Here is a 12,108-nt window from a genome sequence, read left to right as displayed (position 1 = left end):
ATTAGACCCTGTTTGGATCCCATCAGCTTTTTTAAGTTACTGTCACGTCGAATGTTTAGACACTAATTAGAAGTATTAAATATAGACTATTAATAAAACTCACCTCATACTCTGGACTATTTCACAAGACGAATCTATCGAGCCTAATTAGTCCATGATTAGCGAATGTGATGCTACAGTAAATATTTGCTAATCATAGATTAATTAGGCTTAAAAAATTTGTCCAATGAAATAGCCTTTGTTTATGCAATTAATTTTGTTATCAATGTATATTTAATACTCCTAATTAACGTCTAAAGATTCGATGTGACAAGGGACTAAAAAAATCTCTGGATCCAAACAGCCACTTAGATATCAATAATACATTGGACTATTTGTAACATTAATATAATATGAAGTAATTGGTAAGAATAAATACTGAGTGGGTGGTGTAATGGTAGACTTACTATCATCTTTATTTCGGAGTATATATTATTTGGAAATAAAGGAAAATGGCACACGTACAAACGCTCTTATAAACGTTTTATAAAACCTGATGTGGTAAACCACATATCTTGACTTTCAATAACTAATGATTGACTATATTAAATGGCCAAGATCTTTGTTTACAAGAGTTTAGTAATTTTTTAAAAAATTAAATATAGCATTACTCGTAAAGAAATGGCCTTATCATGTCAACACTCCATCGCTGAGCAACTAGATACACGATTTAATATCTAACTGGTGAACTCATACACGAAATGTACTAATTAACAGTAGTCCCGACCTTAGATAGCATGTTAATAAACTTAAACTCAGTCTATAGTGATCTAGAAGGAACATAATGTCTACATGTTTAGTGTCGTTTGAATCAATGAATTTACGTAGAAAATTTGTAGGAATCCTGCGTTTTTTTCTAAATAATCTTTTATTCAAAGAATTTACGTAAGAAATTTGTTGGAATCCTGCTGTTTTTCTATATAATCCTTTGGAACAAAGGATTGGAGTTTTTCAAATCCTATGAAATTTCACTTAAAGGGCTTAGCTACTTTCCCGTTCTCCATGAGTATCATTTATAAACTGTTAAATGGTGTGTTTTGTGCAAAATCTTTCTAAATATAAGTTGCTTTAAAAATAAAATAAATCTATTTTTAAGTTTTTAATAACAAATGCTCCATGAATCATATGCTAATTGTATTTTTGATTTTTGCATACGTCTAGTTACAGCCGTAGAAAATAATACAGCCTTAGTCTATTTCTCGATTCCTACATTTTTTCTAAAGAGAATTCTTTGTATGCCACTAAAATTAGACCCAATTCCTTTTATACCATGCAAAAAATCAAACTTTCCTCCAGGCCATTAACTTAATTTTTTCTTCCTTACATGCCACTGCGGTTAAATTTTCCATCCAACTCCGTTAACCCATCCTTCTACGCCACTACATGCCAAATGACCTGAAACATAGAATTGAAAATTGATATTTTCGAATAAAATTTAAAATTAAGACAGCATAATTGAAAATTGATATTTTCAAATAAAATTTGAAAATTGATATTTTTGGATAAAATTTGAAAATTGATATTTTCGGATAAATTTGAAATGACCCGCAACATAGAATTAAAAATTTGAAAAATATCAATTTCCCTACTTAGAATTTTTCAGAGATTTTCTATCACTTTGTTTACTCGTTTAATTTTTTCAGAGATTTGAAACCATTTTAGTTTTTGAAATTTTTCAAAAGGTTTAAAAAAAGATATCCAGGCTGTGATAGTTAGAGATTGAGGTCAAATATTGCTTTTTAGTACTCTTCAAAGTAGGAAAATTGATATTTTCAAATTTTTAATTCTATGTTGCGGGTCATTTCAAATTTATCCGAAAATATCAATTTTCAAATTTATTCAAAAATATCAATTTTCAATTCTGCAGTCTTAATTTCAAATTTTATTTGAAAATATCAATTTTAATTCTATGTTTCGGGGCATTTGCCATGTAGTGATATAGAAGGAACATAAGCAAAAATAGGTTAACGGAGTTGGATAGAAAAGTTAACGGCAGTGGCACGTAAGGAAGAAAAAATTAAGTGAATGGCACAGAGAGAAGTTTGATTTTTTTATATGGCATAGAAGGAACCGGGTATAATTTCAGTGCATACATGCAATTCTCTCTTTTTTCTATGATTTATTCGGACGACCATTTCTGTACAATTCTTTATTTTTCCACATACATTCCAATTAAAATCATGTGTTTCTTCCGTTCATCTTTTTTTCAACCATCTATTTCAAATGAGTCCTTAATATCTGATTGGTGGACTCATACAAAAAAATGTAATTAACAGCAGGCCGAAAACATATAGACCTTGAGGTTATATCGGATATTTTATCTAGGTGTGCATCAATTTTCTTATCCTAGTTTTGTGCTCGTGCTTTCTCTATGAACGAAAAATGCTATAATATTATTTACAATAAATAAAAATATATTTACTCGTCATTTTGCTATATAAACTCACCTTAGTTTGATTCCACATGTGACTATTCATTTCGAATATTTTTAATATTAAGACGCTCAATGGATGATTTGCAAAATTACGTTGGGAGCACATGAGTAACAGATTCAGCCTTACAACTGATCTATTTATACTCTTATAAAGAGAAGTGGCGGTGGTGAGCAATGGTAAATCTATCATCTACCCACCACCAACTCTCTTATTTTTTTAAAAAAATATAACTAAGGCTTATATATCAAACAATTTTTATTAGCTTCACTTTAATACCATATTAATGATACTATTTTAATAAAATCACATCGCAACGTGGGCAATATGCTAGTACTCCTTCAGTGGTGAGTGTTGAATCACCCTCATCCACCGACTGACACGTGGGGTCATGAAGTTGCAAATCTACCACTGTCTACTCTCACTGTCAATCAATTTATGGTGGATACCTATAATATATATTCAAAGGCTTTTAACTATTCCGGTAACGCATAGTAGATACTTAACTACTCAACCCCGTTTGAATATATAAGCATTTTACAAAATTGGATTTTATACCCTAATATAAACATTGCTACGTCGATTCCAGTTATTCTCACCACATCAATAATTATGTAAGAACCTTAGAAATGGTGTCTAAACTATTAAAATTTTAAATTACAACCTCCGTTTCTAAATGTTTGATACCGTTGATTTTTTTATAAATGTTTGACTATTCATATTATTCAATTTTTTTGTCAAATATGTAAAGCTATGTACATGCATAAAAGTATATTTAACAATAAATAAAATGATATAAAAATTATTAATAATTATTTAAGTTTTTTTAATAAGACGAAAGTCAACGACATCAAACATTTAAACATTTAAGAAGAAGGAGGGAGTAGATCTAGAAGTGCCTAAAAGGGTATATTTTTATGCAACCATAATATTTACTAAATAACACAAGAATATCTATACGACGGATCCTCAGAGAGATTAGTTTTTTTTTAAAAAAAACAAGAGTATAGATTTTGGGCATGGAGGTACGAAGTATTATTTTACTTTAGGGAAATACGGAATACCATACCGTATCAGCCATTTGACAGACAGACAGACAGGGCAACCGACAGTCAAAGCATCCATACGTATACATACCTGGAACTGTCTCCGTCTCATATTAACTTTATTTTTTAGTTTTTATATAATGTTTTAACTTTTTGTCTTAATTAAATATATTTTACGATTAATAGTTTTATTATTAAAAACCTGAACCATATTTTATATGTAACTTTTTTTTTTAAGTTTTTCTAAATTTTTTAAATAAAACTTATGATCGAAACATGTGACACTTAAATCGAAAAACGTTACGAGACGGAGACAGCACGTACACACAAATGCCTTCCCCATGTGGGCCCCACCCGGCCACACCCAACCGCGTCGCCGTCTGCACAGCTGCGCCTGTTTGCCCACCTGGCACTCCCCATTCTCTCACCTGCAATCCCGCACCCCACACCCAATGACACCACGGCCCCACCTCGCACCCATGACCCCACCCGTCGTTCTTCTCTCTCACTCACTCGTTGCTGCGGTGTGGTGGTGGGCCCCACCGGGCGTGGGGCTGTCCCCCTACCCGCAGCCACGCGCCACTCCACGGCGGGCCCCCACCCGGTTCGCCGTTCACCGTCTCCTCCCGCACCGCACCGCACCGCCCGCGGATCCGGATCCGGCCCTGCCCCACCGACGTGTGGGCCCAGCGGAGTCTCCGGGCCCACCCGTCAGCGTGCGGGGTGGTGAGGGGGGTGTGCGTGTGGGCGCCGTCGCTTTCGCGTGGTGGGGTGCTTCCGGGACGTGCAATGCATCATGCTCGCTCGCTATAATTGTGTCTTCCAGCCGGTGGTGGGCCCGGCCTGGCCCGTCTCATGATTTCTGCGCTCTCTTTTCTTTTTTATTATTTTTTTCTTCTGTTTTTTTTTTCTTTTTTTCGTGTTTTCTCTCATTTTTATTTTTGCCGACAGACAGAAATTTCATGGCTTTTAATTAATTAGGCTGAGGAAATTTTGTGTTTTTTTGACAGGCAGGAATTCATGGCTTTAGGTAATTAGGCTGAAGGAAAAAAAATGCTTTGTTGGGAGCTTTTATGCTAAGAATTGGATATATATGGTCAAATTTTCTACAGCAATGAATGGGGACAGCAACCAGTGTTGGTGATGCCCATCATGATTTCTTCATCTTTTTGATGGTCTCTGTTGTATGCATGATATTGTAAGTTCGGTTCGTATGTCGCAAGGGAGGCACATGGAACATCTGTAGGCTATAACTTCTTTGATGTTGGATACAAGGAGTAGGGTTGAGAGGACTACGTGGTAACCGTGCTACCGTTGGTGGGTGACAGCGATAAAACCACGGTAATCGTCTTAAATATAAATGAAATTCAAAAATAATATAAAAATGATTAAATTTGGTGTGTTAACTGTCATTGCACGGTTTTTGCCGGTATCGCTAGAGGCAGCAACTGACTCCCCATAGTTTTATAAACTCTTATAGGGAGAGGGAGTGATGTTTTAGATGATAATCTTGTGGGTTTACTAGCCCATCTTTTTAATTCAGATCTATAGAAATTTTACGAGAATTAAGGTCCCATTTGATTCAAAGGAAATTCATAGGAATTTTAGATTATTTTATTCCTATAGGAATTGTTCCTACAAAGTCCTTTGAATAAAAGGAAAGAACCCTATGAAATCTTATGAAATTCCTATGGAATGTCTCTTTCCATACAAGTTTTGGAGGAAATTTAACAAGCGGTAGAACCTCATGAAAAAATCCTTTGAGTCTTTTATCTCTGCTCAAATTCCTGTGTTTTTCTAGTGATCTAATTAAACAGTCATTCCTACATTTTTCCTGTGTTTTATAATACTATGTTTTACACTTACATTCCTATCAGAATCCTATGTTTTTTCTATTCCTCCGTTTTTTTTATTCCTGTAATTCAAAAGGGCCCTAAACTGTTTTTTCGGAATTTTTGAAACTCCTCTGTTCCAAAGGATGCCCAAGTACAGACGTTGTGCTAGATAAATGTGAATCTTGTTTGGCGAAAAGTTGGGTGCAACTTTTAACACCTGGTGTCTAGGTTATAGGCTATCTTTCTATGTGGGCTATTAGATTTACATCTAAAGAAAACATTGGCTGCTTCAGCTTCACAATCATTAAAACAAGAAATAATGTTTCCATCTTCAGAGAGACACTGCTAGAAGAGACAAAAGATCATGTGACGTCGTTGGAATTTGTCTCAGAGATTTTTCAGTGAACAACCAATGCTGTCAATTTGCAGCATCCTTCTTTTAAAATCTGGAGCTACCACAAAGACAGGCAGGCAGTTTGGGGATAAACGCTTCACTGAGACGAACAGCTATGCTCAGCATTTGCTGCACAAATGTTGCTTTTACAGATGACAAAGAAAGGCTGACAGTGTCTCTCATACCACCAAACATGGCCCCTTTTTGTCAACTATGAAGACAAAAAAATGTTGAAATTTTTGGTGATCATGCTAATGAGAAATGCAGAATTAAGGGAGTGAAATGTAGAAAGTTCACATCAAGCTGTAATTGCAAGAATAATCGTTCACAAATTGCAAGAACTGTAAGGACTGAAAGGTTGTGACAAAAACAGAATTCTGATTTCATTCATTCACAGAAGCTGTTGTTGTTAAGATGCTCTCCTTCCTTGACATGCAAGATTTATCTCTTAAATACAAATGACACAGTGCATGCTATATCTAATAACCTAGAGGGAACATATGCATGGTCATGCTTCCCAAAAAAAAGATGAAAGTGAAAGCAATGCTGCAGGTGCAGACATTCACAATTATCTGCAGGCCATGAAACACAGGGGTATATGGAGCAAACAGCCAATGCATTAAGCTATCACCCTAATGAGTGGCTTTATCTGTTAATAAAGGGATCAAGCAAAAGTTCAGTAAAAATATCACCAACTTGGTGGGCATGGCAGGACCACCAGGGAACAAAGGAATCCATAGCCTACAAGGCACTGGATGCTGCTGGAATTAAATATATAGCAAGTTCAGAGCTGGAAAACAACAGGAGGTAACAATGGAAGATGAAGTGTTAGGAAAACTAAACCAAAGTAATCCAGGATTGCTTCACACCCTGCCAATCAGCAGTAATGGTGAACTCCATCAGTCACTTTCAGCCTCAGCTTAGTCGAATAAATTCAGCTCCGGGGATGCGACAGCCTGCAAGCTACAAGAGATAAACAAATGCAGATGAAGGCTCATTTGGGGTTAGTGAAAGATGCCCTTTTTGAGTTGAAACAAGAACAGAATCAGAATTTTATGTGTTCATTGGAACAAATGGACACCACTCCACATGCATACCAACTAACAGACACTAGCAAGGAGAAAAAGAAGGCAGCAAAAAAAGGAAGCGAGTGGAGCATCATTTCTAGGGAGGAAGATACACACAAGGCAAAGAAAAAGCCTGATTCCAAGGGGTCATTAAGCCATTGCCATCTCTCTAGAAATGATAATATTATATCCTACCTGAATGATGGTTGAGATGGAAGCCTTTTAAAATGACACTTGAGAGACAACCATCATTACCTTGGAAGATAATAACTGCATACACTACATGCCCCCACTCAGCAACTACACACTAAAGCCGGCTAGGAAGCACAGTTTCACTATGAAAAGCACGGAAATGAAATTGAAAGAAATAACTGTAGGAAGTTACTGCTTCAAAAGAGGTTGCTTCATCAGACCCCAAAACAGATGAAGTTTGGGTTTCTTTATGAAAAACAAAACAAACAACATATTAGCAAACAAGAAATAATTTATAAATAAAACTTTTATATACGTATTCTTAGTGATCTAAAAGTAAATGCTGTAAAATAAACCTCGGTGAATAAACCCCAAAATCAGCTCTAAATTAAGGTTGAAAATTCAAATTTTGGCATATAATCATAGCAGAAGCAAAAAGACAAGGATAGAAATGTATGGAACAGAGCATGAACAGTTGATGCCTTGATGGACAATACATTTGCAAGCTTCATTGAACATTTATGTAGACGAACAAACAGTTCATTGACAACATTTTGCAAAGTAGGTAGGAGTGCTCAATCATAGCAGTAGCACATGGTGTACCAAACCATTTACACGAATAGCATTAACACACGTACAAAGACTTGGGCACAATCAAATAGAGTTTATGTCCCTAGGAGATCTGCGAAGCTAACATAATACGACACCCTTTTTTTTTTTACTTTCACAATAACAAACCATGTAGTACAGACCATAAGGCAGACTCCATCTTAAAATTGTTAGACGTTCTTGGTTTTCAGAAAAGCCCTACAGTCATTTGATCTCCAACTTGCTTGTGACTGTGGGGTAGAAACCATTCTAGTTGCGGTTTTTGGACTTATCAACTGCCCTTGGAGCTGCATAAGAAAGAAACAAGCGGCGTAAATTAAAAACGATAACAGCTAGCAATCACATAATAAGTTTCGTATCCAATAATTCGTTCCATGATTAGTACACATATCCTACACAAACAACCCATGGAGAAGCAATGCATCTTACATAATCACCTAATCACCATACGACAACAACTTCAATAGTAAGACAGGAGGGTCTCAATCAGTTAGCTGTTCATAGTTGGTTAGATGCATGCATGAGACCTTCAACTGTAATTGCGTATCTACCTCTTAAATACAAGCATCCAGCACATCGACATAGCATAATGAGTTATGGTTTCCTTGATTTTAGAGTAATTTGAGTTATGTCCTCAATCCTGGTTCAATAGCATTCTGTTGAGCATGAACCGCTATGTCGTAAAGAGAGCACAGGAAAACCAATATTCCTAGACTAATATCACATGATAAATTTAAACTCTGGGTCAAAAACACATGATTCTACAAGTGCAATTTAAAGGGCATTTAGAGAATGTGAGATGAGCTGAATGTGGATTAAACAGAATAGACATACAAACATACCAAGTCCAATGGCATCTGAACCTTTCATGATCCTGAGTCTGCGACAAGAGTTGGCAAACATCCTGCAATTTCAGTCAAAAGGTTTCAGTAACAGAAATAAAGATCTAATGAGCTCATTTTTTATTTCTTCAATCTCATTGGTGTTATTACTTCTTTCATTGCGATGATAACTAGATAAGAACTAGTGTACTTACTCCCATGGGACATCGCCAACAAGCATCCAGTCTCCATCCTTGTCTTCATAAGTCAGCACATATTCGCCATCCTTGCGGCCCTCAGATAAGCCATCCTTGCCTGATATGGCAATACATCCACACTAACCTGTAAGGCCAAATAAAACAAACAGAAGAGAATCTCTCCTTGTACTAAAATTTTTACTGAAAAAAATTGCGCTTGTTCTCGCTTCTGGGATTTTACAAAATTGATGAGCAAAGTGGTGTATCTAGTCATTGTCTAAATAAAGCGGTACATCTACTATAATGTAAGTACCACTTCTATGAACTAAAATAATGAACAGTAAGGAATAATTCAAATAAAATTTGTACAAGGCAATCAAAATAATTTGCCATCTAAATTGAACATGACTGATATTGAAAATTACAGATGAGCTGCATTGAGTAATATTCATAACTAAAAAGATGAGAATTATAGTTTTATTTATCTTTCAAAAATACAATCTTTTCCGGAAGATGCCGTGTATAAATAAAATCAAAAAATAATAAATGAAGTCCCTTTCATTTTTTTTTTGTAAAAAACAGCAAACCTTAAATTACTTTTTGTGATCTTAAAACTACTAACTACTAAGCGAACCATAAATTGCTTTTTGTGATATCAAAATTTCCATGTTAACCATAAGTTTCTTTGTGATCTTAAAACTACTATGAACAAATCCATGCCAAGGGTTATAGTTCCTTCTTCAGATCAAGCGTATATTGTTTCCTAAAGTCATATGCATCTAAGATGTACTTCCAAGATCATCCACATCCACATCAGGAAATGCAATTACAACGCAAAATGCGCGCTTGCAGGAGCAAGGGTAACCCGAGACATCTCACCAGTTGTGAAGCCTATGAACATCTTCTCGAGCGCAGTTGACAGGTCCTTGTAGTTCTTGTAGGTCTTGAGGTCGACCTTCCTGAGGTACGGTGCACCATCCATGCTGACCTTGACGTACAGGAACCCCTGGCCCTGCTTGGCCTCCGCATCCTCCTTGCTGTTCTTCAGCTGGTTGGTAGCCATCGTGTTCTTGCGGTAGCTGCGAATTGGTGGCCATCCAACCACCTGAGCCCTGCACAACACATCACACACAAGGAAGAGTTAGATCACTGCATGTTCTGGTTCTAGAGCAAGAGAATTCGTGCAAAGTAATATCAGTCAGATCAAAAGGCTGCCAAGAAAATGTAGGAGAAACGAACACCTTAAAAGATAAAAGTTGGTAATAGAAGGATTTGAGGGGGAAAAAAGGTTGCAAGAAAGCTCAAGTTAAAAGACAAAGGAGGTAACTTCGTAAAGCGAGAAATTTAAAGAAAAGAGAAAAGTGGAAATTCACGAAGAATTACACAGCAACTCAATGTTTTTTTTGTTTCCTTCCCTCTTCTAACAACGTAAAGAAGCCAAAATTCATAGCAAAATGTTTGCAAAACTAAACTGAATCCATGAATACTGGAAGGGATCTATGGACACAAAAATTCAACCTTTGTCCATAAAGAAAAAGGAAAAACAATATCATCGTATCAAAATATAGCAGCATGGAAAACCATATCTCTACAAAACTGAAAAAATGTTTCATCTTCATCCTACCAAACAACCAAACACAGGAAAAAAATTTCACCAAGGGCTCCCAAAATTCTCCTTACAAGCACCCCAGAGCAACACAATTTACAAAACCACAGCAAAAATTCAGCGAGAACCAAGAAGAAACCCCAAGCAATTGCCACAACCCGCAGCTCCGACATACTTGGCAGCCGGAGCCTGCGGCGCGGCGGCGACCTTCTTGTCCTCCTCCTCCTCCCCGTCATCCTCCTCGTCGGCCACCTTCTTGCCCTTCTCGGCAGCGGCGGCGGCGGACGGCGGCAGCGGACGCGCCTCGTCGGAGAACCCGCGCTTGGCGCCCTTGGCAGCAGGGAGGAGCTCAAGCGTGGCGGCGACGGGCGGGCGGCCCGGCGACTGGGAGCCGGGCAGGCCGAGGCGGAGCTCGGTGCCCTTGAGGTCGTTGTCACCATCTGCGGCGGCGGCGGCGGCGGGCACCGGCGGCGAGAGGCCTATGTAGTCGAGCTCGAGTGGGGGCGACATGGGGAGCAGCAGGACATGAACCGAAGAGTGGGGGAGGTGAGGAGAGAGAGTAGAGAGAGAGTGGGAGTGGGAGTGGGAGGTGAGGGTGGTGGTTTGAGGTGGTGAAGCTCAAGCTCCTTCCTTCTTCTCTCGGTTTGCGGCTGAGCTGAGCTGGGCTGCTTCGATGATTTGCTTTAGTTGTGAACAGTGCTAATTCATAGAAAATTACTCCATCTGGTCAAAATATTCGGAGAAATTTCCTACTTAACTGTGCAAAGCAAATCTGCTTTATTTCTTCGGTACGTCTAAATTTTAACTCAATCGCTTACATGCCCCCGAATTTTCATGTCGATCTTCTGTGATCCATTTCCGTTAGTTGAATATTTCTAAAATGATTGTATTACCCTCTCTCATACTTATATGCTACCTACTCGATAATTTTTGTTGTGAAAAACTTAAATTATACTATTTATGTTTAATTTTTTTGGGAAGATGGAAGAAATTCTTTAAATTTGAGTTGAAATTTATTTAAAAATTTCAACTTGTGATAAAATAATTCCAACCCTTTGTTTTTACTAGAAATCTTTCTTTTCACTACATGTTCGATGAAAAGTAATTTAAAATTCTATGCAGAGCTTGATTTTTTTTACAATGACTCATTGAATTTTTAATAAAATTATGTTTCATTTTTAAAAAATCAAAACAAATATTTAATAATTTATCCCTTATTATTTTTGCAACCCAAATAATTTATACATCAAACAATTTTTAGCTTTTAGAAATATATTAAGGACAATAAAGTCATTTTTAACTAACATTTAACTAACAAAATAGGCATGCGAGGAGATCCACCTAAAAACTCAGGGGTATATAAAGAGATCTAACAAATCTTTGGGCGTAGAAGGGATCAAATGAAATTATAGGGGCATGTAAGAAAATTGTCCCAAATATTTATCGCATAAGATAAAATTTGGTTTAACTTCTTAAATTCTACAAGTAACTTTATGTCGATATAAAATTTATAAAATATAATAAGTTTATGACATACTTTTCAACGAGAATCTATGTGTATCAATTGTTTTCTATTTACACTAAGCATTTAAAAAATATCGATGGTCGGAATTTTAGAAATTTGATCAAATCTGGTACTAAGCGAAAAATATTTTTAACTGAAGGAGCGGTAAATTTCAAAAGAGGAAGATATTGTGTTAAAACTGCTAATAATACTAGTAAGTTTAATACCCTTTCCTTTTTTATTTAACAACATAGACTTTTGCATCTACATTTGGCCGTTAGTTTTATTTAATGTTTTCTTTGTAAATATGCAAAATTATAAGTTATTCTTAAAATTTCTTTAGTAATAAATCAAAACTTAACTAAA

The 12,108-nt window shown here is 36.5% G+C and overlaps 1 protein-coding gene across 1 annotated transcript; it reads right to left on the bottom strand.

Annotated features, from left to right (window-relative positions):
• Positions 1 to 7,492: 7,492 nt before the first annotated feature.
• Positions 7,493 to 10,886, bottom strand: LOC102705625 (auxin-responsive protein IAA17). The gene is made up of 5 exons (XM_006654104.3): positions 10,414 to 10,886; positions 9,512 to 9,744; positions 8,651 to 8,750; positions 8,457 to 8,518; positions 7,493 to 7,901 (listed from the first exon to the last, which is right to left on the bottom strand). Exons 1-5 carry the CDS (start codon positions 10,746 to 10,748, stop codon positions 7,864 to 7,866), a joined length of 768 nt encoding a protein of 255 aa, XP_006654167.2. The 5' UTR covers positions 10,749 to 10,886; the 3' UTR covers positions 7,493 to 7,863.
• Positions 10,887 to 12,108: the final 1,222 nt, after the last annotated feature.

The sequence above is a fragment of the Oryza brachyantha genome, chromosome 5 (assembly GCF_000231095.2).
Source record: "Oryza brachyantha chromosome 5, ObraRS2, whole genome shotgun sequence".
NCBI lineage: Eukaryota > Viridiplantae > Streptophyta > Magnoliopsida > Poales > Poaceae > Oryza > Oryza brachyantha.
This window is presented reverse-complemented; position numbering and strand designations above follow the sequence as displayed.